The sequence below is a fragment of the Leucopleurus acutus genome, assembly GCF_964270905.1.
Source record: "Leucopleurus acutus genome assembly, chromosome: 4".
In the NCBI taxonomy this organism is placed as follows: domain Eukaryota; kingdom Metazoa; phylum Chordata; class Mammalia; order Artiodactyla; family Delphinidae; genus Leucopleurus; species Leucopleurus acutus.
Window position 1 is genome coordinate 132,063,249 of NC_139146.1, and position 25,563 is coordinate 132,088,811.

Below are 25,563 nucleotides of genomic sequence, written 5' to 3' on the forward strand. Positions count from 1 at the left end.
AGTAATTTTCACAATGTTGATTCTTCCAATCCAAGAACATGGTATATGTCTTCATCTATTTGTATCATCTTTAATTTCTTTCATCAGTGTCTTATAATTTTCTGCATACAGGTCTTTTGTCTCCTTAGGTAGGTTTATTCCTAGATATTTTATTCTTTTTGTTGCAATGGTAAATGGGAGTGTTTTCTTGATATAACTGGTTATCTTATGAGGAATTTGTGAGATTCTTGCTGCCAGAATGGTGCTTGTTACATCCCATTCATCCTGTCTATCCTAAATGCCATGAGCACACTTTCTTGTGTTTAGGTCTTTGTACACGCTGTCCCCCCACTTCCCAGGCCACTTCCAGAACCTTCCACCTCCAGCTGTCTCTTGGCCCTTCCTACTCATTATTCTGGCCTCAGTTTAGACATCACTCCTTTCAGAATCCCTCGTTCAGTTAGGTGAGGTGAACAGCCCTTCCTCCCTCCATTATCTGGCCTCTGGCTTTTTACTTTACCGCAACTAGACCGTAATTTCTTGTAAAGTAGAGACCAGGCCACCTTTAACATTGTTTCCCCAGCTTCTAGGATATGGCTGACATAGAGCGGTGTCCAATAGTTATTTGCTGAACAGAACTACAAGATACTAACAATATAAAATTGAAATTAAACATAAAAATGATGAAATAGATTGTTAGGTTTTAGATGATAAGTCGTCGGAATTTGTAGTATTCCTAGATTTGCACTTCGTTTTTCTTGGAGTAACATACGTTCTTAAGAATGCTGTGATAACAGAAAAAAATAGATTTGAATTACAATTATGTTTTGTATTTAAAGACTCATGAGACTAATTTGTAATTTCAAATGACCAGGTTAATATAAATAAAACCTGTGTTTGTTAAGAAATAAACATACTGAAAATTTTTAATGAAATTAAACCAGATTGGGGAGGAGGACATGTATCTATTTAATTTGGAAAGTTTAGGCTCATTGCTTTATTTGGGTTCACTTCCTTTTTAAAAAATATAATTTCTCAAAGATCAGAGATTTTTTTTTCTATATCTTAACATGTGTACTATCTAGTTCTAGAGGTCTAGAAGAGAACATCGTTTTTGTCATTATTTCTTGGATCCCCTTTTACTTTTGGAAAACAGAATGTACAAATGTCTTTTTTCTCTTTTAACTGATGAAACATAGAAAGCTACAAAAGCACTAATGCAAAAATGACTGTTTGTTGTTTTTTAGATACCTTTAATTCCAGAACATATTACACAGTTCCCCATTAGAGTCACTCGTCAATTTGCTAATTAGCTTCCTAAACTTTGTAAATCATTTGTTGATTTCTATGGGAAATAATTTTGAATGGCAACCTTATGAGTAGAAATTGGGCCCACAAACGACAGTTATTATATTACAGGCTCTAGAATCAAACTGTTGAGTTCATATCCTGACCTCAAAAATGACTGTTTGACCTTGGCCAAATTGTCTAACTTCTGTGTGCCTCGATTTCTTCTTCTGTAAGTGGGGATAATAATTGTACCTATCCACTGGCTTATTTTCAGAATTATGTTACATTCGTGAAGTACATAGAACAGTGGCTATGCTCAGTAAATACTCCCCATTATTGTTATTATAATTATTAATCAGTCCTAGAAGCAAGAAATCATTTATTCCTCCATTCAAAAATATTAATTGAACTCGTACTATGTCCTAGGCATTTTACTAGATACAGGGAATACAGGATGGAATAAAAATAAGAATGACCCCTGCCCTCATAAGCTTACAGTCTAGTGTAGGACACACAGATAATAATTTAAAAATCATACAAGTAATTGTAAAATTGCAACTATAGGAAGTACTACAAAGGAGATCCATGATACCATAAGAGTGCATGTTCAGGGGAAATTGATATTGGCAGGAAGCCTTCCTTGATGGCTGAAGGAAACCAAAGTCTGCAGGTGGAAGGGAACATAGCCCAGTCAAGGAAACAGACCAGGGGCCCCGGGGCTGGAGCATGGAGAGCCCAGTGCAGAATGAGGAGGGATGGAAATAGAGAGGTAGGCAGAAGCAGATCATACAGGGTGTTGTAGGTCATGTCTGGTCTTTAAAGACGAGTTGGAAACCAATGAAGGATTGCATTTCAGTGTGGAGACTGGATTGGAGTCTCCCAAAGTATAAGAGGTAAGAGAAGGTGAAGAGCAATGACCCCTTTCTAGATGTAGCATTGGTCCCAGGCTACATTTTGCCATTGCACCCTCCTGACTCCCTCTCTGCTCCCTCTTCTACCTGAGTCATTCCACCTGGGCCCCTAGCTCTCCTGCCTCTGTTTACCCCTCTGCATCAAGCTTGACAGGCTCACCTTGCCTGGATGAGTGCTTCCTACCCCCAGATGCTCTACCTTCCCTGATTTCTAACAAAGCGCATTTCGATAGAAGTTTTACATTCATATTAATATTTAGAGGAAAGCACCCTAACAGAATTGATTTAGACTAAGATGTGAGCAGCTTACCTCAAGAACAGCGTTCTCAAGCTTTTAGGACCCCTTTACATTCTTAAGGTTTGTTGAAAACCCCAAGGAGTTTTCATTTGTATCGGTTAGATCTATCTGTATTTACCACGTTTGAAATTAAAGCTGGGAAATTATTAATTCATTTTTAAATAACAGTAAACCCCGTGATATGCAAACGTACATATTTTAATGAAAAATAACTCTATTTTCCAAAACAAAAAGAAAAACCAGTGAGAACAATACCATTATTTTACATTTTGCAAATCTCTTTAATGTCTGGCTTAATACAGGACAGCTGGAGTCTCATATCTGTTTCTGTATAAAATCTCTCAGTATCCCATGTTGGGTGGCCTCTGGAAAACTTCGCTGTACGACTGTGAAAGAATGAAGGTGAAAAAGGCAAAGAGTGTCTTACTTAGTATTATCATGAAAGTCGTGTTTTGTCTCACTGAGCCCCCAAAATGGTCTTAGGGACCCTGGGGAACTGCTGCTCCAGAAGAAGGCATGCAATTAAAAGAAAACCAAGATGCTTATTAAGTTAAAAGATGCTCATGTGAGATGGCATTTCAGGCAATCTAAAAAGTGAATGAAAAGAATTCAGCAGTGTGACTCTAATCTGTTTCTGCCTTTCATCACCTCTTCTGTACATCTGGGTTTGAACGCATTAAATTCTCTAAAAATTCCAAATGATTTTCAGTGTTAGTAGAGACTCTCGTGGATGTTTAGACAATATTTGAAATTCCTGAAGCATGCTGGTTTTGCCTTGGTTTCTGGTGTAAGGCTTATTCCCTATGCAAAGTAAATTGTGATTCCCTCCTCTGAGCATCAGGTCACTTAGCTTTCTACGGCACAGCCTCTCCTGGAGACCACAGCTTCACCATGTTTATCTTTCAAGAAGAACTGACTTGTGAGGTGTAGCTAAAGTAACAAGAGTATTGTTAATCTCTGTGCTGTCTTCCAGTTCAGGAATGACATGATTTTATATTATTTTCTTATGTGGCACACAAACTCTTTCTGAAGACAGCGAAAAATGTTTGGAATGATGCATCATTTAAAAATGAGTTTGGCTTCTCTCAATAACAAGCTCAAAGGACCACATTCCTTTAGATGAGTGTTGTTGCTTTTGTCAAAAATTTATTTTTGTTCCTTTTAATCACACCTTGTACCGTAATATAAATTCCACCATCACCATCTACCGTTTTAAAATGTATGTTAATCATATATTTCTATGCATTCAGTAGTAAATGCTTCACCCCTCCACCCACACCCCATTAGAGGGGTCATACAAGTGGTTCCAGGGAGAGAAGACCCTGCCGCTAGAGGGAGACTGCTAAATCTGTTTTTCGTTGAACCAGTAGCTTGTCGCGGAGAATTGACTCTCTTGACCACTACAGTTTATCTCCTGAATCATTAGTGATTTCTGTTCTTTAAGGAGGGATATACATACAAGTGATGTAAACATTCTAGAAGGACAGCTGAAACACCACTGGCACTCCTTCATTCGAACTGAAATTGGATTTTCTTTTCAAATACGTCACTCATAGATTCATGGTTAGGGATGTGTTGGCCTTGGTCGGAGGTCACAAATAAGTGGCCCACAGACTTCACGCAGGCCACAGATGTGCTTTCTTTGGCCTGCATAGGGGGGTGTCGGGGTGTGAGTGTGTGCACACGTGTGCTGGTTTTGTTTTTCATCTGGATTTGAATGCCTATACTCTGTTTTTCCTAGGGTGCCCTCACTCCCTATTATCTTACACATGGCCTGATTCAGACATTTACCTTGTCAGTCTGGCCACTGTCAGCCTTTGAATTAACAGCTCTACAACAAGCAGTCACATCTAGGGAGAATAGAAAAATAGAACCCAAGAACACAATGTGTACTGTGAAATAGGAAATTGCCTAATAGAAAATTATTTGATAAAAATATATAATTGCTGATTTTTTATTCTTTTTCACACACACACACACACACACACACACACACACACACACACTGTAGTTTAGTTTTACAGGAGATAAATAAACTGACAGCAAGCATTGTAAATGGATGACCACAACAGAAGCAACAATGATTGCAATTACCAAACACAAAACACACTCATACTATGTCATAATATTGACATTCAGTCCAGTAATCCTCCACTGTAACAGCTCCTTTACTTTGCAATGATAATTGATTTGTATATTTTTTGCCTCTGAGTCTTTGTGGGATTTTTTTTTTTTAAATTCAAACAAAGTCACAAAAATTATAATCATCCTCATCAGTTCACTGATTTTTTTATTCTTGCATACATATTAAAAAATAACATTAAAGATAAATGAAAAATAACTGATTAAGAATCATGCCTCAAAAGTGACATTTATAATATAGAGATTTTTTTAATAGTTTAACATAGAAGCTAGAGTATGAAAGGGAGTCATGTCTTTTTGAAAGAGGTCATCATCAAAACTTTGCTTTTCTATTATGTTATTTTTATTGTTTACATGGCATTAGTTTATCTAGAAAAAAATATGTAATGTACGTTTAAATATATAGAATCAACCACACAACTAACTAATGAAGTGCAGGTTGCAATGTTGGTTTATCTGGAAGGTCCCACAGCACCACCTAGTGCCCTGTATTTTATTTTGCATAATATTTTTATAAATTAAAAAAATTCTGATGATCACATTTTAATATCAAATCTTGCACTGAAATAAATATATGGTTTAAGCAGTATTATAAATAGAGAGAAAGTAATTCTTACATGTTTAATTGAAAAATTTTAAGTAGAACTCAAAAAAATGATGATTGTATAACACAGAACTATTATAAAAATTGACTAGTTAAAAAAAAGTATTAGAATTTCTAATTCACAGCTAAAGATGTTACCCTGTGTGTGATCTAATGGAGTTATTGATAAGCTTTTTACCCAAAGCAGATGTTGATTCCTTTTTTTTCATTTGCTGCTCTATAGGAAAGGTAATTTTTCCGGGCTTCTTTTTGAAATCCATAAATTCCCAGTCTCCACAAATTAAAACACACTAAGTAACGACACATTCCACAGCTCTTATCAGTTTCAGACAAAATTATATAACCACTTTTAAAACTAGAATTTTGAGGGTTTTAGGGATGGAATGTTATAAAATACTTCTACATTAAAAAATAAAATGAGTCAAATAAAAGAATGGGGTACACTTATACATTCTTTTATGGAAAGCACTCCAAGAAATACAGTGAAGTGTGAGTATAGTAAGTATTTTTGTCTGATTATATGATTGTCTTAAGAAAACTGTATAAATTTGAATAATTTAAGAAGACTAGATGAATGGGTGGAAAGAATGATGGATGAATACTGGTATATACTGGTATATTCTTTTCTGGATAGAGTCACAAGAAACTGTTAAAATCTCTGGGGAGAGTGGGGTGCTAGAAAATTTCACTTTTCATTTTGTACTTTTCCGTACAATTAATATTTTTCTAATCAACTTTATTACTTTATTTAAGGTCAACAAGTGGTCTTTGAATATTAAGATTTGAAGCGTTTCATTTTTCCTTGTAATATTTCTCTAAAAACAAAGCCTACTTTTCTAATAAAAAATGAAACTAGTGTTATGAGACATGGTAAGCATCTATCTTATAAGCTAATCTTTTCAGAAGCCTTCATGATATAGTATTTTTTATTAGTGGGAGTATAAGCTCCAAGAAGGTAAGGAATTTTGTCAGATTTGTCACACTGTATTCTTGACTTCTAGAATAGTCTCTGGCGTATAGTAAGTGCTCAGTAAATAAATGTTGAATGGGTGAATGAATGAAAACATAACACATTATGTCCAAATCTCTATAGTAATGAGGTGTGTTATAGTAGAATTTTACTCTGTTTGCAAATACATAAATACGCATGTATAGTTGCATTCTTATATCTGACATCATTTAAAATATGAACATTGATAAGTATTAATTCAAAGTTTATAGTAACAAAGGAAGTTAATTATACTTTGAGATGTTTATGGCTTTTTTTTTTGCCTATTCTTAGATTTTATGCATTCACATTAGCTATGTCAGTCATAATGAAATTCAATCAAAATGTTTACTAAGGAACAGTACTCTCATCATTTACCTTTTATATTTCACTTACTATCTATCATAGTGACCTAAATGGTTGCTACTTTAAAGTTCCCACAATAACACTTATATTAATCATAAAATGCTAATTACTCATTATTAAGTATATTCAATTTCTAATTACATATTTAAAATTTCATGACATTTTATAGCTACCTGTTAGTGAAAATCCATTCATAGACACAAATTGTATTATTTTAAACATACAGTGGTTCTTACTGATGTGGTGTGCATAGGTTTTTTTTGTTGACTGTCAAAGTGTGTAGAAGTTGCCCTCTACTGGGGAACTAGAAAAATTATGTTGACATAGATTTCCAATGTTCTTAAAGATTCTTAGTTAAGTTCATTGATGTGATTTACCCGATGATCACTTCCTGCTCTCGGGCACTTTTAAGTTCCAAAGATATTGAAGTGATTAACAGCGTACATTTCAAAATAAATATCTGATGTGAAGATACCTACAGCCGTTTCTGAGTGAAAACATTGGCTTTTCCTTCTTAAAAACCTCTTAGTGACAACACCCAATAGTGTAGCTCCAGAAATAACTGTATAACATGAATCTTTACTGAAGCATTAAGGGGAATTAGCTGTATATAATTACATAACCAAAAATGAGGCAGGACTGTTTTAGCAACTCACCATAGGAATTTTGAGGATAAAAGTCTAAACACTCAAAAATATTTAGCTAGCTCATTCTCATTTTCCTGGGTGTCAAGATCAAATTTAATGGTGCAGAAGTGATTTACTTATTGTATTAATTATTGAACTTTTTATACCAAAAAAATCACATGATCATAAAATGGCAAGGTCTATATACCACTTCTTATAAGCTGGTACGACAATGTTCTTCCTCACCTCATCAGTGCTTTTCTATCTGCTTCCAGAAATCCTGTCAGGCTTTGGATAGCACTGCCCTAGAGAGGGTCAGGGTCTAAGATCCATCTTCTTCAGACCCCAGTATCACACTGTATGTTTTTCTTCTCCTGCCCGCTGGTATTTAATAAAACTAAACATGTTATTAAGGAGAAAACTGTTTAAAACAGACATGGATGGTGGGAATTGTGTTAGGAAAGAAAAGACTCCCAAAAGTCAGCCTGAATATCAGGATTCTACTGCCTCTGCCCTGGTGATGGTGGGAGGATTTGTGGACCAAGGATTCTTACATGAGGAACAGACATTATTTAGGGGCCATCGGTTAATCCACCTGCATCCCTGAGCTGAAGCCTCTGAGTCATAAAGTTCAGGGCCACTTGGCTCTGGCTTAGGAATATTATGAAAACTAGAGTAAATCAGACCATTGATATATGAGACAAGGCAAGTGGACTGCAGCTGTCTCCATTCATTTTGTCCATCTTTACACTCAGTATTGATCGTCACAGCTAGATCTAGTGGCAGCGTGTGCTGTCATTTAGACACATCCAGAAGAAATGGATGGACTATGCCAAGCCCATTCATTTCGCATGTGTACACATGGTCTGGGTTTTTTGTTTGTTGTTCGTTTATGATAAAGGTCTATTAAGTTTGAACACTGGTTTTGACTAAACCATTAATTTGAATATCTTATTTAAAAGAAAATCAATGGGGCTTCCCTGGTGACAGAGTGGTTGAGAGTCCGCCTGCCGATGCAGGGGACACGGGTTCGTGCCCCGGTCCAGGAAGATCCCACATGTCGCGGAGTGGCTGGGCCCATGAGCCATGGCTGCTGAGCCTGTGCTCTGCAACGGGAGAGGCCACAACAGTGAGAGGCCCGCGTACCGCAAAAAAAAAAAAAAAGAAAAGAAAAGAAAATCAATGTACAGTTGTTCTAGAAGTTTATTTTAACATCCAGAGACCTGAATTAAAAGCCCCTTCCCCAAATCTCCCATAAATCGCCTTTCATTGCCTCCCTTCTCTATCCTCATTGACCCTCATACTCTCTCTCTCCATCTTCCACATCTCTTCCTTGCTTTTGCAACATTTTGCAAAACTGTTCTCTCATAGCCATGTTGACAATTCATAGGACTTTGGAGAGGGGGGAAGAGCATCTATTTCAAGATTTGATTTCCTTCAAAACATCCTTTTATAGTCCATTCTAGTTTTATTGTCTATGTCTTTTTTGTCTTATGCATATGATAAATAAAATAATAAATAATTACTCATATTTAATAATATAATAGCTTTCAAGTCTTCCATCTGTGAGTTTTGCTCTATTCAGCTGGTTTTTAAGGGGCAGTGTGGTGTCAGAAATAAAGAACTGGGCAGGGGATTTGAGATACTTCCTGTCCCAGTCCTGTTGTTTCCACCAACTCTGAAGCTATGGGTGAGAGACACTGCCACCTTTGGCCTCAACTTTGCAATCTATTAAATGAGATAGCAAATTATCTCTAATATTCCTTTCAGCTAAAATTCTCTGATATCTCTAAATTTTCAGAGAACTCTTAACCATTATGTAAACATAATGATAGAGACCATGGATTCTGGAGCCAGAGGCATAGCTTGCTTCCCATTCTGCCACTTATTGCTTGGGAATTTTGTATTCTTCTGCTGTACACCTCAGTTTTCTCCTCTTTAAAATGGGAATCATAGCAGCACCTCCCATAGGTTTGTTGTGAGGACTGAACAAGTTAGTACCTATGAAGAGTATAGAATAGTTCCTGACACATACAAAGTAGGCATTCAATAAATGTCAACTAGTCTTGTTATTATTACAAACATAAGGGTTTTAAAGCATTTCAGAAAGTGTGTGTTTCTAATCAAATGGATATGCTGCTCCCTGAGAGAAGCACTTGTGGACATACATTCATTCATTTGTTCAGCAAAAAATTGTATTGAGTGCCTAATATATGCCAGGTGCTATTCTCTTATAGGCATCAACAAGCATAATGGTAGATACACATTAAATCTTTTAAGCCAGTGAGTAGTAAATATTCAGTGTTTCCCTAGTCACCCGAGAGAGTTACTTGGTGCATTCTTTTCATATATTCAGACACCACTGGTAGATTGTATGTGTGATCTTTGACCCTATTTTTAATTTATATTACATATTTTGTATGGGTTTCTGACAGTCCATTTCCTGTATATCTTTTTATTTTGAGTTTCCTCTTTCCTCCTTTGCTCTTCTTCTTTCTTTTCTAAACTTTTCTTATGTTTGGCCTATCTCTTGACCTCTCAACTTTTGTTTTTATTCCTTTGGCTGGGGTTCTGCCTCCTGGTATTTCCTAGTCTCTATAGGCTTCTTTTCTCACCTATTAAATTGGGATAATCAATTTACTTATTGGAATTTTAAGCTAGATAATGTTTGTAAAGCACTTAGCACAGTTCCTAGTACATAATATACCGTAATAAATGTTGGCCTTTGGTGATGGTGGTATTTGGTATTATTGAAGCAGTGATTCCAAAGTAAGAGATACTACAGGCTCCTATGTATAATATTTAGACCGTAGGAACTTGGGCTGACCATTGGGTAACGTGGGACCATCTTCTTGACATTTTGTGAGAGTTGTGCTTCTCGTGTAAAATGTTTGTTGTGCTACGATGACCCTTAATAGGCCGCCACGTGCATTACCAGGGAAAACAAAACTTCAACATTTTGGCTTGCAGCTGTGTACCCACAGTGGAGACCTGCAAACCAAAGTGAACCCTGGCAAGTCCTTCCTCATCTATGAAAGCTTGTGTCATCAAAAAAGAAATTTTGACTTAATTTCCTTTTGCTGCATTTTTGGTCTAATATATATTCTACAGATAAGCATTTTTAAGAAAGTCCTTTGGAAAAATATTTATTGCATGTTATGTCTATGCACTTAGAAGTCATTTACATGAAAGATTCTTGGAAAATACAGAAAATTCCCATATGCATCTCACTATGGGCTTTAGGTGAATTTCAAATTGTTCTTATCACTCTTAATCTGGATAGAAAAATCCAACTTAATAGTTAATAGTTTTAATACAGGTCTATGAGTTTACATAATCTGAAAAAAAGATTGACTTTTTCAGTTAAAAAGTAAAAGGAAAAATCATGAATTTGAGCACCGTATTTCAGCTTTACTATATATCACTATATAGTTCTAATTAGCAATGTACATGTTTTTCCCCTTTTGTGTTCTTGTGTTATTGTTTTTCTCTTACACAGCTCTGATATTAAGACCCTGAACGCCACACATTATGCGTGCTGTTCAGCATCCTTAATTAATTTCTCCCTCCCTGCTGGCCCTTCCCTTTGCTTCCATCATCTTTGGCAAAGAGAACCATCTTAAGATTAGAAATGCTAAAGTAAATATTGGTAAAAGGAAAGTAGGCTCAAGATTAAGCGGACTCTATCTGCTGGCCCAGACAAATTACGTTGTAGGGTCCTGAGAAAACTAATGTTTGAGATTACAGAATCTCTGTCTTTGACAAATCATAAAGAAAAGGAGTAGAAGCAGCAGCTGGCCATGTGCAAATGTCACTGCAAATATCAAAAAGAGGAAAAAAGTAGATTTTACACACTATTAACTGATAATTTTGTTTTCAGTCTGGAGAAAAGTTGGAAGACCGGATAATTAAATAGTGTGTTATAAGCAGTTACAGAGGAACTGCTGTGACGTTTAGAAGCCAGCTTGGGTTCACTAAAAACCAAGTCATTAAAAGTAAAAGTTTGTTACAATAACTTATTTCTTTTTCAAATGTAATTACTAATCTAAAACAATGCTTACAGCAGGGGTCCAAGCTACAGCCCTTGGGCAAAATTTGACCATGTCCATTTGTTTACTTATTGTTTGGGCTGCTTTCTAGCTACAATAGCAGAATTGAGTAATTTTAACAAGAGTCTGTATCGCCAGCAGAGCCTGAAATAATTATTATCTGACCGTATACAGAAAAGGTTTGCCTACACCTGCTCTAGAGCCTAAATCAGTTCTTTTTGAATTTTAATGTGTCGACAGATTATCTGGAAATCTTGTTTAAAATGCAGATAGTGGTACAGTAGATCTGGGGTGGGGTCTGAGATTCAGCAATTCCTGACAAGCTTCCTGGTGAGGTGAGTGCTGCTGGTCTACAGACCACAGTTCAGTCTGGCGAGGATGTAGATTTCAAAAAGATTTCAAATGTCCCCGTTCAGAAAAATCAAGAGAGTGAATTATGAGTTGGAAGTCAGTTCAGTTGGTTCGACTCTTATTTGAATCATAGTGCCCAAGGACTGTTAAAGGATCAGTGTTATCTTGGAGAGAAGTTTTTCTGATCATTTAAAAATGATTATCTAGGGATGAACTGGGAGATTGGGATTGACATATATACACTAATATATATAAAATAGATAACTAATGAGAACCCCCTGTATAGCACAGGGAACTCCACTTACAGTACAGTAGAAACTAACACAACATTGTAAGACAACTGTACCCCAATTAAAAAAATGATTATCTAATGATCATTTCCTTGTATAAGGACATTGGCTCAGTGATGATATTTGAAGGAGCAATAGTGAGCTCAATAGCTCAAATGTTTAGGCGTCCAGTATCAACTAGATTGGTCTGCTGGACATTTCCTCTGTTGGAAGACAGTTCTCCACGTGTCTCCTACATTTCTATCCATCTTGTGCCCTGACTGCTCTTTGTTACCCAACTCTCTTTTCAAGGATGTTTGTATAGTGAACTGCCTTGAAAGATACAAATAGTATCTCCCTCTGGGACAACTGGCAAGTTTGCTTACTGCCCGTTAAAAAAGATTTGGGGGCTTCCCTGGTGGCGCAGTGGTTGAGAGTCCGCCTGCCGATGCAGGGGATGCGGGTTCATGCCCCGGTCCGGGAAGATCCCACATGCCGCGGAGCGGCTGGGCCCGTGAGCCATGACCGCTGAGCCTGTGCGTCCGGAGCCTGTGCTCCGCAACGGGAGAGGCCGCAGCAGTGAGAGGCCCGCGTACCGAAAAAAAAAAAAAAAAAAAAGATTTGGGTTCCCTAAACTCAGTATTCCTTTCCTGTAATGTAACCCACTATAGATGCAGGCATCCACCCAAGCCCATCTGTACCACCCCGTTGACTTGGGGGCAAGGGGGACTGATGCTAACGTCATGCTAGGTTACTCACTCTAATGTGTGTGAGTGACACAGTCCTTTGGCTCTGACCCGGGAATCTTGTGTCTGCTTCCAGCATCCATGAAGCTCTGGCAGGCTAACTTGTGATCTTCAAGTCTGGTAAAATCTCAGCCCCTTCACAGTTTTAGATACCCTTTCCCATGAGTCACAGCCCAGGTTTCCAATCACTGACTTTCCCCTTTCTCTGAACCTGTCTTCACCTCATTTTAGTAAAACTCTTCACCTTCTACTTAATATAGGAAAAAGAAGCTTTAAATGAAAGTCCCTTCAACTTTCTAGTATCAAGCATGCAAGTCTATCTTCATCTGTACCTAATCTATCCTTTATTCTCCTTTTACAATGAAGAGGCGTCAGCCCTACCTCTTTTCCAAAGTTAAGCCCTCGAGCTGGGCACTGGAACTCTCCCTGCTGCTTCCTTAGGTGTAGTAAGTATAACCCCTTTTCTTTACTAAATCTCCATCCCCCACCCCCCTTTTTATGAATTTTGAAAATTCTTAAGTTTCTTCTTTCAAAAACAAAGCAAACAGCAAGCTTCCTTTCCCTCATCTTTATTCCCCTTTGAGTTTCAGCTCTATTTCTTTCCTCTTCTCTACAGTCAGATTTCTTGAAAGAATTGTCCAAACTCTGTTTTTCTTTCTCCTCTTCCTTCTCAGTCCTCAATCTACTCCAGTTTAACTTTCATTCTAGTCATCCCATTGAAACTGTATTCTTCTAGGCATCCTTGGAATTCTAATATATGTTCTATATTCCTAAACTGCTTATCTTCTCTGTAACAGTAAACCACCAACCAAATGCTGAGGACTCACTCTCTGTAGCCACTGTCCAGAGTACTCTGAGCCTAAGTCCCATATATCCAACTCCTTACAGTATCTCCAACTGGATGCCTTGTAGACACCTCAAACTCATCGTCTTCCCCAAGAAAAAATTAACCTATACATCCCAGTGCTTTCCTGGCTCAGTAATTTGATCTATAATCTACCTATTTGGTTAAAAATCCCTTAACTCAGAAGATTAAGACACTATCCTTCCTTTCTTTTTATCACCACTCCCCCAATATTTAGTTAATCTACCAGTGTACATTTCAAATATTTCTTGAATGTGTTGTCTCTCTAATTTGATCTCTAAGGTTCTATCTTCTTAGCCCAAATCAACTCCTGCCTGGATTACTGAACAACCTCCTAGTTAGTCTCCCTCCCTTTAATTTTTCACCACTTTAATTTCTTCTCTAAACTATAGCCAGAGTGGTGAGATATATATATATATACACACACATACGTATATGTATATATATATACACATATATAAATGTGTATATATATATACATATATATATATATATATATCTTAATTTTGGTTTGAAAAAAAAGTGTCAATTTTTTTTTTTTTTTTTTTTGCGGTACGTGGGCCTCTTACTGTTGTGGCCTCTCCCGTTGCGCAGCACGGGCTCTGGACGCGCAGGCTCAGCGGCCATGGCTCACGGGCCCAGCCGCTCCGCGGCATGTGAGATCTTCCCAGACCGGGACATGAGCCCGTGTCCCCTGCATCGGCAGGCGGACTCTCGACCACTGCGCCACCAGGGAAGCCCAGTCCCAATCTTTTGAGAATAAGATGGTAGAGGCATTTCTTAACAGAAGCATTGAAGTTACAGAAGGACAAGGTAGAACTGCTTTCTATAATGGGAACTCCTTATGGGCAGGGACCATCAATGAAAGATCAAATATGTGCATATCAGAGACTTGGCTTGAAAAATCAAAAATCGCTCTAAGTATATTAGTGAGGGTAAGCAGTGCTTAGCAGTGGTTGTAGGAAAAGAAAAACAGCAAAGAAAGAACAAAGATTTTCCAAGACAGTCTTTAAAGACAACCCCAAGGACTTCACAGAAACTGTTTTCTGGAGTTTTGGGTAAGAGTCCACTTTAAAATGACTATAAAGTTTTATGTGTTTAGGTGACTTGGAATCTTTTCTCCCTCAGCACCCATCATGTCTGTACACAGTTGACACTCAATAAATGTCTGTTTAATGAAATGTATGCCATTGAGACAAGCCAACTGCTATTGCTGCGAGGCCTCACAGGGTGACATTGCTTTATGGGGTCACCAGAATCCAGGAATAGACCCTTAGCTTTGCGGGTCCAGAAAGTCAACTATCATGAGCACCCCCCAATGTGGTTGTGCTCTAGGAGACTGGTGTCAACTAGTCAGGGTCTTCTCTTCCTATCAGAAATACTATGTGGAAAACAAAATTATTATTCAGTGTTTTCTTGGCAAGCATGGACTCCGACTAGAGAGAATTAAGGGGATGTTTTCAGTGGCTGGTGTTATCAAGCTCAAATAGTCTATGCATCTGACTTTACTACAGTGCACTGTGCCTGGTGAAGAAGCCAGAATGCTCATATCAGCTGCTAAGATATACCCGTCCCCTGACAGAGCTATGAACATACTGAGAAATGCTTAGCTGGGCATTTTAAGGTACTGACTCTGTGAAGGCCCAGTTTTAAAGAGGAAAATATAGGCAGGGGGAGGGAAGAGGCCCTCACCTACCAGTCAACCACCACTTTCTTTCCAACTGCCCTTCCCTAGATTCCTAATGCATTTTTCTTTCCTTTATAAAATTTCCTCAACTGCATATTTTGAGAGCCGTATTTATAAGGTCATATTCCCTGAGGCCATATAACCTGACCATTTTGTTTAATTTAGGTGTCTCCAAAATTCTCCATACCACCCCTTTTAAATTTATTGCTTAGGATGTGTTGGCCAATGTCACTCATTACATATTGGCTTGATACAATTTCATTCTTGAAGATTAAACTTTACTACTACTTTTTAAGATATCACTACATACTGACCACAGAACAAAATATTAAGACAACCTGCGAGTTTAAGTTAGTGTTAATCTTAAAAAAATAAAAATAAAAGTGATCTTTGCATTAACATAAATGCAAGGTTCAGAGTAAAGGAGTTGTCAAAGCATAATCTTCAAAAGTTGAAAATATGACTTTTTTATAAATCTAGAATGGACGCCTGTCAAATATTTATTTAACTGAATAATGAGGGAGCCGGCAGGATGGTAAAGATGGTTTCAAGGAATGATAGAAATAGGGGTTATTTGGTCCATCAGAAAAACATACCGAAATAAGTTTGCTGAGTTAGAGACGAAACCAGCTAATTTCTGCAGGGTAATAAAACCATAACCTTTGTGATTGTTCTTCTACTAGATAGAAATTATTTCCATCTCTACTGGACAAAGCTTTGTAAGTGAACATGTAATTTGATAGTCTGGGCCCTAATCACTAGTAAGTAGAAGTCAAACAAAGGTATATCCCTCCAGGAAATTAAGTAAGTAATCCTTGGATTGGCTCGTTAAACAAATCTCCAGGGTGACTTTGAAAGGACATGCGGTCCTCATTTGGCCTTATTTCCAAGTTTTGGTCAATTTTTATTAAGCAAGTGCTGTGGACTCTTAAATTCATCTGGATAAGATGATGTCTAAAAGAAGGCTCGGGGCTTCCCTAGTGGCGCAGTTGTTGAGAGTCCGCCTGCCGATGCAGGGGACGCGGGTTCGTGCCCCGGTCCGGGAGGATCCCACATGCCGCAGAGCGGCTGGGCCCGTGAGCCATGGCCACTGAGCCTGCGCGTCCGGAGCCTGTGCTCCGCAACGGGAGAGGCCACAACAGTGAGAGGCCTGTGTACCACAAAAAAAAATAATAATAAAATTAAATAAATAAAAGAAGGCTCAGAACCGCCCTTCCCCACCAGGAGGAACAGTGGGAGGGCCTGAGGACTTTTAGCCTGGACAAGACTTAGTATGGGGACCCAAATGCTCACTGCAGCATTACTCTTAAACTACAGGCCTGAGGAAATAGTTTAAGAGTGCAGAGATTTTATGTACACCATCCAAAAGCAGCAGCTAAAAGGCCATCACAAGAAAGGAGGGGTGAGGGCTTCCCTGGTGGTGCAGTGGTTGAGAGTCCGCCTGCCGATGCAGGGGACACGGGTTCGTGCCCCAGTCCAGGAAGATCCCACATGCCGCAGAGCGGCTAGGCCCGTGAGCCATGGCCGCTGGGCCTGCGCGTCCGGAGCCTGTGCTCCGCAACGGGAGAGGCCACAGCAGTGAGAGGCCCGCGTACCGCAAAAAAAAAAAAAAAAAAAGAAAGGAGGGGTGAGATGTGCCTTAAGTTGCTGCAAGGGGAAGACAGGGCATCAGTGGAAGTGGTTTGGGCTCAGATTGAGAAAGAGCTTCTCACCATGAAAGAACGTCAACCGGGCAGTGTGTGCCTTGAGAGCAGGAACAGGTGTCTGTCTGCAGGTTCTCTGGCAAAGGCCTGGCCGTCACAGCCTCACATCAGGAGCAAGTGAGGGAGACAGAGGAGGGTCACGTTTCAGATGAGGACTGGACCAGCCTCAACTAAGATCCTTTACAAAACTGAGATTCTGTTATTTTGTGAAAATTGAGTTATTGCTGTTTAATTAAAAAATAAGAAGCACCATTTCCAAGGCTCAACATGTAATATCCTGGAGACAGAAGCCTTATGTTAGTTTTAGTAGCTGTGTGATCACAATAGTTATTGCAGCGAAGCCTTTTGATAATTTTTTCTCCTTTTAAAAATTGATAATTTACTTCAGTTTTACCTTTTTTACAAGCTCTACTCCCAAGAGAAGCGCATTCACAGTTTTGTTGTTGATTTTGTTGTTATTTGGGGGGGTGATGCTGGTTTGTATTTTAATGTGACTAAATCTCAGTGTCTCAGGTTTGACACTTCTTTTTCCTTTCCACTAAAGTCATTGAAATATATTCACCTGGTCGTTCACATCAGAGGTGTAAATGGATTTTCTAAAGGTTTTTAAGAGATAATCAAAGTCAGACGCTTTGTGACTTAACTTCTTCAGGTGTTGCAAAAAGAAAGCTTAACACATCGTCTCAATTGCAAGGATGCTAAAACTATGCTTGACCTTGAATCTGCAAGGAGTTGGGTAACATCTTTTGCTAGAAGTGCCCATCTGCCACTTGTTTGTTTTTAACCATCTGTATAGAATTTACTTGGGAAAGAGAAAGGAGAAGGAATCAGATATATTCAAGAGCAAATAGCGTGTTTATTTGATTTTCCAGCTTCCAGTGACTATTGCAGTTACAGTTTAGCTTTTTAGTTTACCCTTTTTACCATTGATATTTGCCATGGATATTTGCGAAAATGCGACTTTAAAAAACTGTATCAGCCATGTCACACAAAGGCTTATATCTCAATTTGTTTCATGTCATCAAAAAGACATACTGAGTTTGAAGCTCCTCTTAGGTTTACTCTTAAAATATAAACCTGGGGAAATAGTGTAAGATTGCAAAGATTTTGTTTACACAATTCAGGATCACAGGCTCTGGAGTCAGGAAGATAGAGATTGAATTCCTCACATTGCCTTTTCCTGTCACTCAGTGTCTCTGAGACTCAGTTTCCTTCCCTAATAGATGGGGATAATATCAGTACCTACTGTATAGTGTTGTAAGGATTACGTAAGATAACACACAGAAAGTCCTTAGCGCGTCATCTAATACAAGTACTCCATAAATATTAGCTATTATTATTTTATAATAATTAGAACAACTTCACCAAAACTTAATTATGGTGCTCTTGTCAGGATTAACGGCACCATGGCTTACTCATTTCCTAATACAATTGAAAAGCAACTTTCAGCTTTGTGCAACAATTCATTCTTAGTTAATGAACTTGAACAGCCATTCTTGAGAAAATAATGAGGAATTGTGAATCTAGAATTAGAAGATACATCCTATTCATTAGGAAACTTAATGTCTTAGCAACAAATGTCGTACGTCCTTGTAAGAACTGTTGTGTGTTGGTGACCATACACTTGAAATATTCAAGCAGGAAAATCTGGAGATTATAGTGCTCTCCCTTCCAGAATGAGAGCATCTCTAAGAATTGGTGATCAGCTGGAAGCCAAGGTCATATAGCAACTAATCATGACATATATGTCCTTTGCAGAACTCTGTAGGAAACTTTACTGGTTGTTAATCTGCTACCCAGAGACCAGTGCTGCACTGGAGTCAGTTCAGGATTTGGAGCTGGACAAAGCAGGCTCTAGTCCAAGCTTTGACATTTATTTCCTGTGTGATTTTGGGCTGGTTGCTTGGCTTTTCTGAACCTGTTTCGTCATCCATAAAGTGGGGCTATTATGGAAACCAACTATTTCAGTAGAGGAAGGTCAAATTTTTAAATGTACATAAAAGTACTGAAGCAAAATACCATTAGTAGTACTGGTATTATTACTAATACTGTTACTATTCCACTATTGCAAAGGAAAATGAAACGGGCACCAGGAAGAATATGGGTGCCCACGTGTTATATGATACCAGTGTGGGTTCGACCCCTCTAATACAAGACTGATGTTCCCAGAGTGGTGACAATGCTCAACCTTCTTCCTGGGGGAAAATTCTTATCCTATCACAGATATCATACTGTTTCTCAGAAGTGTTATTAATGCTATTGAAATTCCATAATTAACATTAATATAAGTTTCTATTTTCTTTTATCTGAATTTAGATGAACTGATAGATAACAAGGGTAAAATGGCTAGGTTAGAAGCAAAGTCAAATTCATTTTCCATTTACTAACTTATTTTACTAACTCATTATACCCCCCCCTTAACATTGGGTTGGCCAAAAAGTGCCTTCGGTTTTTTAAGTAAAAATAAAAGACACGTTTTTCATTTTCACCAAGAACTTTATTGAACAACATATTCACCCTTTTGTTCCACTACCTTCTGCCATTTTTCAGGCAACTTCATAATTCCGTCTGCCCCAAACTTTTTATCTTTTTGAGCAAAGAACTGTTCCAGGTGCCTTTTACAGTCTCCCAGGGAATTGAAATTTTTTCCATTAAGAGAATTTTGTAAAGACCGAAATCATGGAAATCCGAAGGTGCAATGTCTGGTGAATATGAGTTGAATCAGAACTTCCCAGCCAAGCTGTAGCAGTTTTTGCCTGGTCATCAAAGAAACATGCAGTCTTGCGTTATCCTGATGGAGGATTATGTGTTTTCTGTTGACTAATTCTGGATGCCTTTTGTGGAGTGTTGCTTTCAGTTGGTCTAATTGGAAGCAGTACTTGGTGGAATTAATTGTTTGGTTTTCTGGAAGGAGTTCATAATAGAGGACTACCTTCCAGTCCCACCATATACACAAATCACCTTCTTTGGATGAATACCGGCCTTTGGTGTGGTTGGTGGTTGTTCCTTTCGCTTGCCCCATGGTCTCTTCCGTTCCACATTATTGTACAGTATCCACTTTTCATGACCTGTCACAATTTGTTTTAAAAATAGAACGTTTTCATTATGTTTCAGTAGAGAATTGCATGCGGAAATATGGTCAAGAAGGTTTTTTTTGCTTTACTTACGTGGAACCCAGACATCAAAGCAATTCACATAACCAAGCTGGTGCAAATGATTTTCAGCGCTTGATTTGGATGTTTTGAGTATGTCGGCTATCTCCCACGTGGTATAACATTGATTGTTCTCAGTTATTGTTTTGATTTGATCGCTATCAACTTCAAGTGGTCTACCCAACTGTGGAGCATCGTCCAGCATGAAGTCTTCAGCACGAAACTTCGCAAACCACTTTTGACACGTTCAATCAGTCACAGCACTTTCTCCATACACTGCACAAATCTTTCTTCGTGTTTCAGTTGTGTTTTTACCTTTCTTGAAATAATAAAGCGTAATATGAAGAAAATGTTGCTTTTTTTCTTCCGTCTTCAATATTAAAATGGCTACACAAAAATTCACCAATTTAGATAAGTCTTTTTTAAAATGCATGCTGATATGACAGCTGTCACAATACAATCTAACAAAATTGTTTCAAATGAAGTTAAAGACAACTAAGTGCTACTAGAGCCATCTTGCAAAAAAAAACCAAACGAACTTTTGGCCCACACAATAGTTTGACATTGTAGGAAGGATCAGCTCCAAGCTCCCTCTCCTGGCCTCCAAGACCTTTGATGATCTGGTATCTGAATCCTCCACTTGATACTTTTTTTCCCTCCCTGCTCAACTTCATAGCTTTGCAAATGCCCTTCCTTCTTCCTGCAATATCCTAACACCCTTTCTACCGGATCACTTTTCATTAATTCTTCTAATTATTTGGAACCATGCCTGGCATGTAAGTGGATATTCAATAGACATTTAAACAAATTGACTTGAAATCACATGGCTCCCACCTAGACTGAAACAGCCAGATATTTCCATTTCGACGTGACCTCACAAAGTTCGGAATTCCTCCCAGAGTCTGAATAGATTCCATGTTATTGAAGGACAGTAACTCTTACAAATTATTTTGCACATTGAGCTCTTCTAAATGGTGCTGATGAGACCTTGCTTCAGAGGCACCAGTGGAGCTGATAAACCACAATACATGTTTTAATAAGTAGATTTTAAAATATAACACTTGAATAAAAATGTGGTATTCCTTATTGCCAGCTAGCTGTGAAAGTTTGCACAATAAAGAAGCATTTATTCTATTATTTAACAATAAAACAAGTCTGTGTGTGGATATTCACATGTGTATATGCCTAAAAAAGTTATGGTAGCAATATTCATATAAGGCAAGCCATTCCCTTTGGGCCACATCCAAAAGAATTTAATTACTGTAATGATAAAAGGGCTTCCATATATTAATACCAAAAGGACTTTTTCCCAAAAGTAATGAAGTGGTCCCAGACCTCGATCCTGGGCACAGTATAGTCTCTCTCTGTCTGTCTGTCTATCTCTGTCTCTGTCTCTCTGTCTCTCTCTCTCTCTCTCTCTCTCTCTCACACACACACACACACACACACACACACACACACACACACACACACAGACTCTTTGGAATTTTAAAGTTCCAAGTAGAATTCATTAATAAAAATATGAACTGCTTTTTCTTGTATAAATCATAATAAAGTGTTGAGAGATAAAGGAACAACTAAGGGGGCAAATCATCAGCTGCTGTTGTAAAACCAAAACCTGTCATGTTAACTCCCAACTCAAACACCTAGTTTTAAAGATTTACCTTCAAGAATCCTAAAAGCTTGTATCCTGCCTCATCAACAACAGCCTCAAACTGTTCCCTGTCATCGAAGAAAACAAATCTTTTGCTCCTTCCTGCCTCTGGAGGCAGAGGGACTGAGGTGGTCCTGGGTGGCTGAATTAGATGAAAGACTTGCCTTCCACCATGGAGACATGGAGTCCAATCAAGCGAAATGAGTTTTGAGATCCCAACTCATTTCCTAGGGGAGATCAGTTCACATTACAAAATCATGACATCCCATTCATCACAACTGACGTGGTCTTTGCTCAGGAGAGGACCCCAACTGGGACTAAACCACCTGTCTTCTCTTGAAAAGGGGCACTTTATCCAAGTTAGAGTTGAAAGCCTTGGAGTGAGAAATCTTGCCAGCTTCCACCCAAGTGATGCATATGCAACGTGGAAGGAAACTTAAGCTTAAAAAAGGCAAGACGAGTTAAAGGAAGATTGGTGGTTGTACTTTAAATGATGCCAGATATGAATAATTATACTAGAGATGCTAAGGCATTATGGTTGGGAGAGCCAAGAGTGGGGCTCCCTCTTCTTTATCTCCTAGATTTTATTAAACAGAAATGAGAAGGATAAGCATGTCCATGCATCAGAGTTTAAAATGGCAAAGAAAGTGTCCTGTTTTCCAGGCTGATAAATGATCATCATCTCTTTCATTTCTTTCAGGGCATCATTGTAACACCCCTGCTACTGCTGCTTTTTGTGAGTATTTTGATGTTGTTTTTAATATTCTTTATTAAAAACCATCTACAACCCTTTAAGAAAGGTCTTTAGAAATAAATTGAAATTTGAATCTTGCATCATATTTTGAACTGTTCTTCCAGTTGAGCTGTACCAAGTCATAACATGGAGACACAAAGAATCTCTGTAGTCTCATGGCCCAAGGAGAGCAACAGGACCCAGTTCTTGGGCCTCTGACTCCTGGCTAAATCATTAATTATTACAAATTAATGACCTGTGACGTAGGTCAAAAATGTGCTGCACTTTATTTTCTCACTAGTGAGACTGAAGTGATTGCTAGTGAGCAAGGGTTTGATTGAAAGAGCCTTGGTCCAGGGGACCAGACAAAGCTTAGTTTCCTGTGCTGGTACTGATAGGAACTGGCTTCCTCACCTTGGGGAATACTGCCTCGGTGTTTTCATCTGTAAAATGGGAAACAATAACACCTACCCCAGCCTGTCTCCCAGGGATAATGAAATGTGCTTTAGAAAGGAAAAGTACAAGCTACTGGCAAACCAAGCAAAAATTGTTCTGAAAATAAGAAATGCTAATTAGCTGTCTTATTTCTTTTGGCACTAAGCATATGAGAAATTAGATGAGAGATTATAATAGAAATTAATGTTATCTCATGCTGAGAAAAGCATATGTAACCATGAATGATACCTAAAATATTTTATGAACTGTGCATTTTTCATACACACATCTCCCAAGTATAAATCACTCCACTCATCACTGAAATAGAGTAGGGATGCATTTCTGGGAGTGAAATGTAGCTGTTTGACTAGCACTATTTGTCAGTGAATTAAAACTATGGGGCAAATTTATTTAATTATAGGGTAATTACCCAAGTTGAAATTCAATTAGAGTAATAGAATGTGGGACTTCATTTCTTACAAGCTGTGTAGGAAGTGGAGAGGGAGAGATGCCCTACTAAACAGTTGGATTTTGCATCTTTCATGAAAGACATTTCCTTCCAGTAATAACCCTCAGCCTTACCATCCCTTCTGAAATGCTAGCTCCATCCTGACAAGGTAAGGAGAGTCAAATCAGATCACTTTCCACAGCATCACAAACCTCATTAATTTAGACTCAGCAATTCAGAATTTGCAGTGAGTCAAACTGAAACTGAAGTGAATGTCTCTTTGGGAAAAAAAGACTTGGTTGGTATGTACCTACCTGCTCACCTGCTCACTAGAGGTGAGGACCTGGGATCGTCCCTCGGTGTTTTTTCCAAGCCTTGGGATCGTAATTTCCCAGGAGCAGCACTCAGTGGGCACAGGATGCAGGCCAGCCTGGGGTCCACTGTGGCAGTGAGTCAGAGAAGTAGCATAGAGCTGGCCATATAGAAAGTGTCCAATAAATGGCTACGTAGCCTAGATTTTCTCCATTGCAGAAGAGTAGCATCTCCTACTCAGGGGACTCTTTGAAGAGAGAAGTCACAGCCACAACTAGGGGGCTAAGACCTAGGTAGCACTTTTTTTTTTTTTTTTTTTGCGGTACGCGGGCCTCTTACTGCTGTGGCCTCTCCTGCCGCGGGGTACAGGCTCTGGACGTGCAGGCTCAGTGGCCATGGCTCACGGGCTCAGCCGCTCCGCGACATGTGGGATCTTCCTGGACCGGGTCACGAACCCGTGTCCCCTGCGTTGGCAGGCGGACTCTCAACCACTGCGCCACCAGGGAAGCACATAGGTAGCACTTTTGAGTATCTCAGAGTCTGGAATCCCTGAGACACTGTTTCAGCTGTGACTAAAAGAACCAGATGCTTACTTTTCTCCCTCTCTTCCCATCTCCATGCTGTAACAAGACATTCCCAGCTGGTTAATATTAATGGCATCATGCAAGCTTGCCTCCCCTCTTAGACCCTAGACTTGTGAGCTTTAGTTGGTTCAACCTTTTTAAATCATCGAGCTACAGGAATAGTGAAAGAAACCCCAAGACCCTCAACCTAAAAGTTTAATGCTTCCCTTTTGAGCCAACTGGGCTGTCCCACTAGGTTCAGTGGCTCCGTCACATGACATCAATAGTTACTTCTGTGTTACGTGACTTGAAATCGCATGCACAGTATATAATACTTTTTGCCTGTGCATTTTACAAACAATGGGAATTGCTTAAACACTTGGGTGACCAGGCTTCACTTAGCAGGAGAGAAAAGCCTGAGCGACTTAAAATATGAACACATATCATTAAAGATGTAGTGTTTTTCATCAACACCCCTGTTGTGGCTTAAATTGTGATTCTCCAAAAGATAGGTTGAAGTTCTAATCCCTAGTACATCCGAATGTGACCTTATTGGAAAATAGGGGTGTTGCAGATGTAATTAGTTAAGATGAAGCCATAGTGGTACAGGGTGGGTCCTTAATCCAATATGACTGCTGTCCGTAAAGAATAGGAGTCAGAGAACCACAGGGAGAATGCCACATCACGACGGAGGAAGAGATTAGAGAGATGGGTCTACAGGCCAAGGGACACCAGCGGTTGCCGGCAAACGTCAGAAGCTAGAAGAGACAAGGAAGGATTCTCCTCTAGAGATTTCAGAGGGAGCATGGCCTTGCTTGATTTCAGACTTACAGTTTCCACAACTGTGAAACAATACGTTTCTATTGTTTTAAGCCACTCAGTTTATGATATTTCATTACAGAAGTCAAAAAAGCTAATACAACCCCTGAAAATTGAATTGTCTTTTTTTTAAAATCATATCTTGAAAGTGTAAATTTCTGGATAGTCAGGCACAGTAGCTAGTAAAAGCCATTTTTGCTGATAGAGTCTCAGTTCCCTGTATTCTTAGCATCTTCTCAGAATGTTCCCTTTACCATCTTGCTCCAACTGAAACCTGTCTTCTTATTCATGTTTTTGCTGTTGGCATCTTTCATATCACTGAGTCTTGAAATGGGAGAAGGTGTCTTTCTTGTTCCTCTTTACCAATCCCAGATCACTTCCCATGCCTTCTCCATAAAATCCTCCTATTACCTTTAAAGGTTATGCCAGCACACCTATATTACCTGCTGCCGCTCTTTGTTGTAATTGTCAGTGGAACACCAGGTCACGCTCTAAGAGTCCAGAAAAATGTTAGCACCTTTCCATTGTCTTCTTTTTCACAATACACTTGGATTGATTCTTGGTGTTTTCAGT

The 25,563-nt window shown here is 38.7% G+C and overlaps 1 protein-coding gene across 2 annotated transcripts in view; it reads left to right on the top strand.

The window, feature by feature from the left end:
* Nucleotides 1-25,563, top strand: part of SLC10A7 (solute carrier family 10 member 7) — a 255,792-nt gene that overhangs the window by 153,127 nt on the left and 77,102 nt on the right. For both annotated transcript variants that reach the window (XM_082838589.1, XM_082838590.1), the window contains one exon: nt 22,381-22,416. In XM_082838589.1, the coding sequence (XP_082694715.1) occupies nt 22,381-22,416 (36 nt within the window). The remainder of the gene's footprint in view (nt 1-22,380; nt 22,417-25,563) is intronic.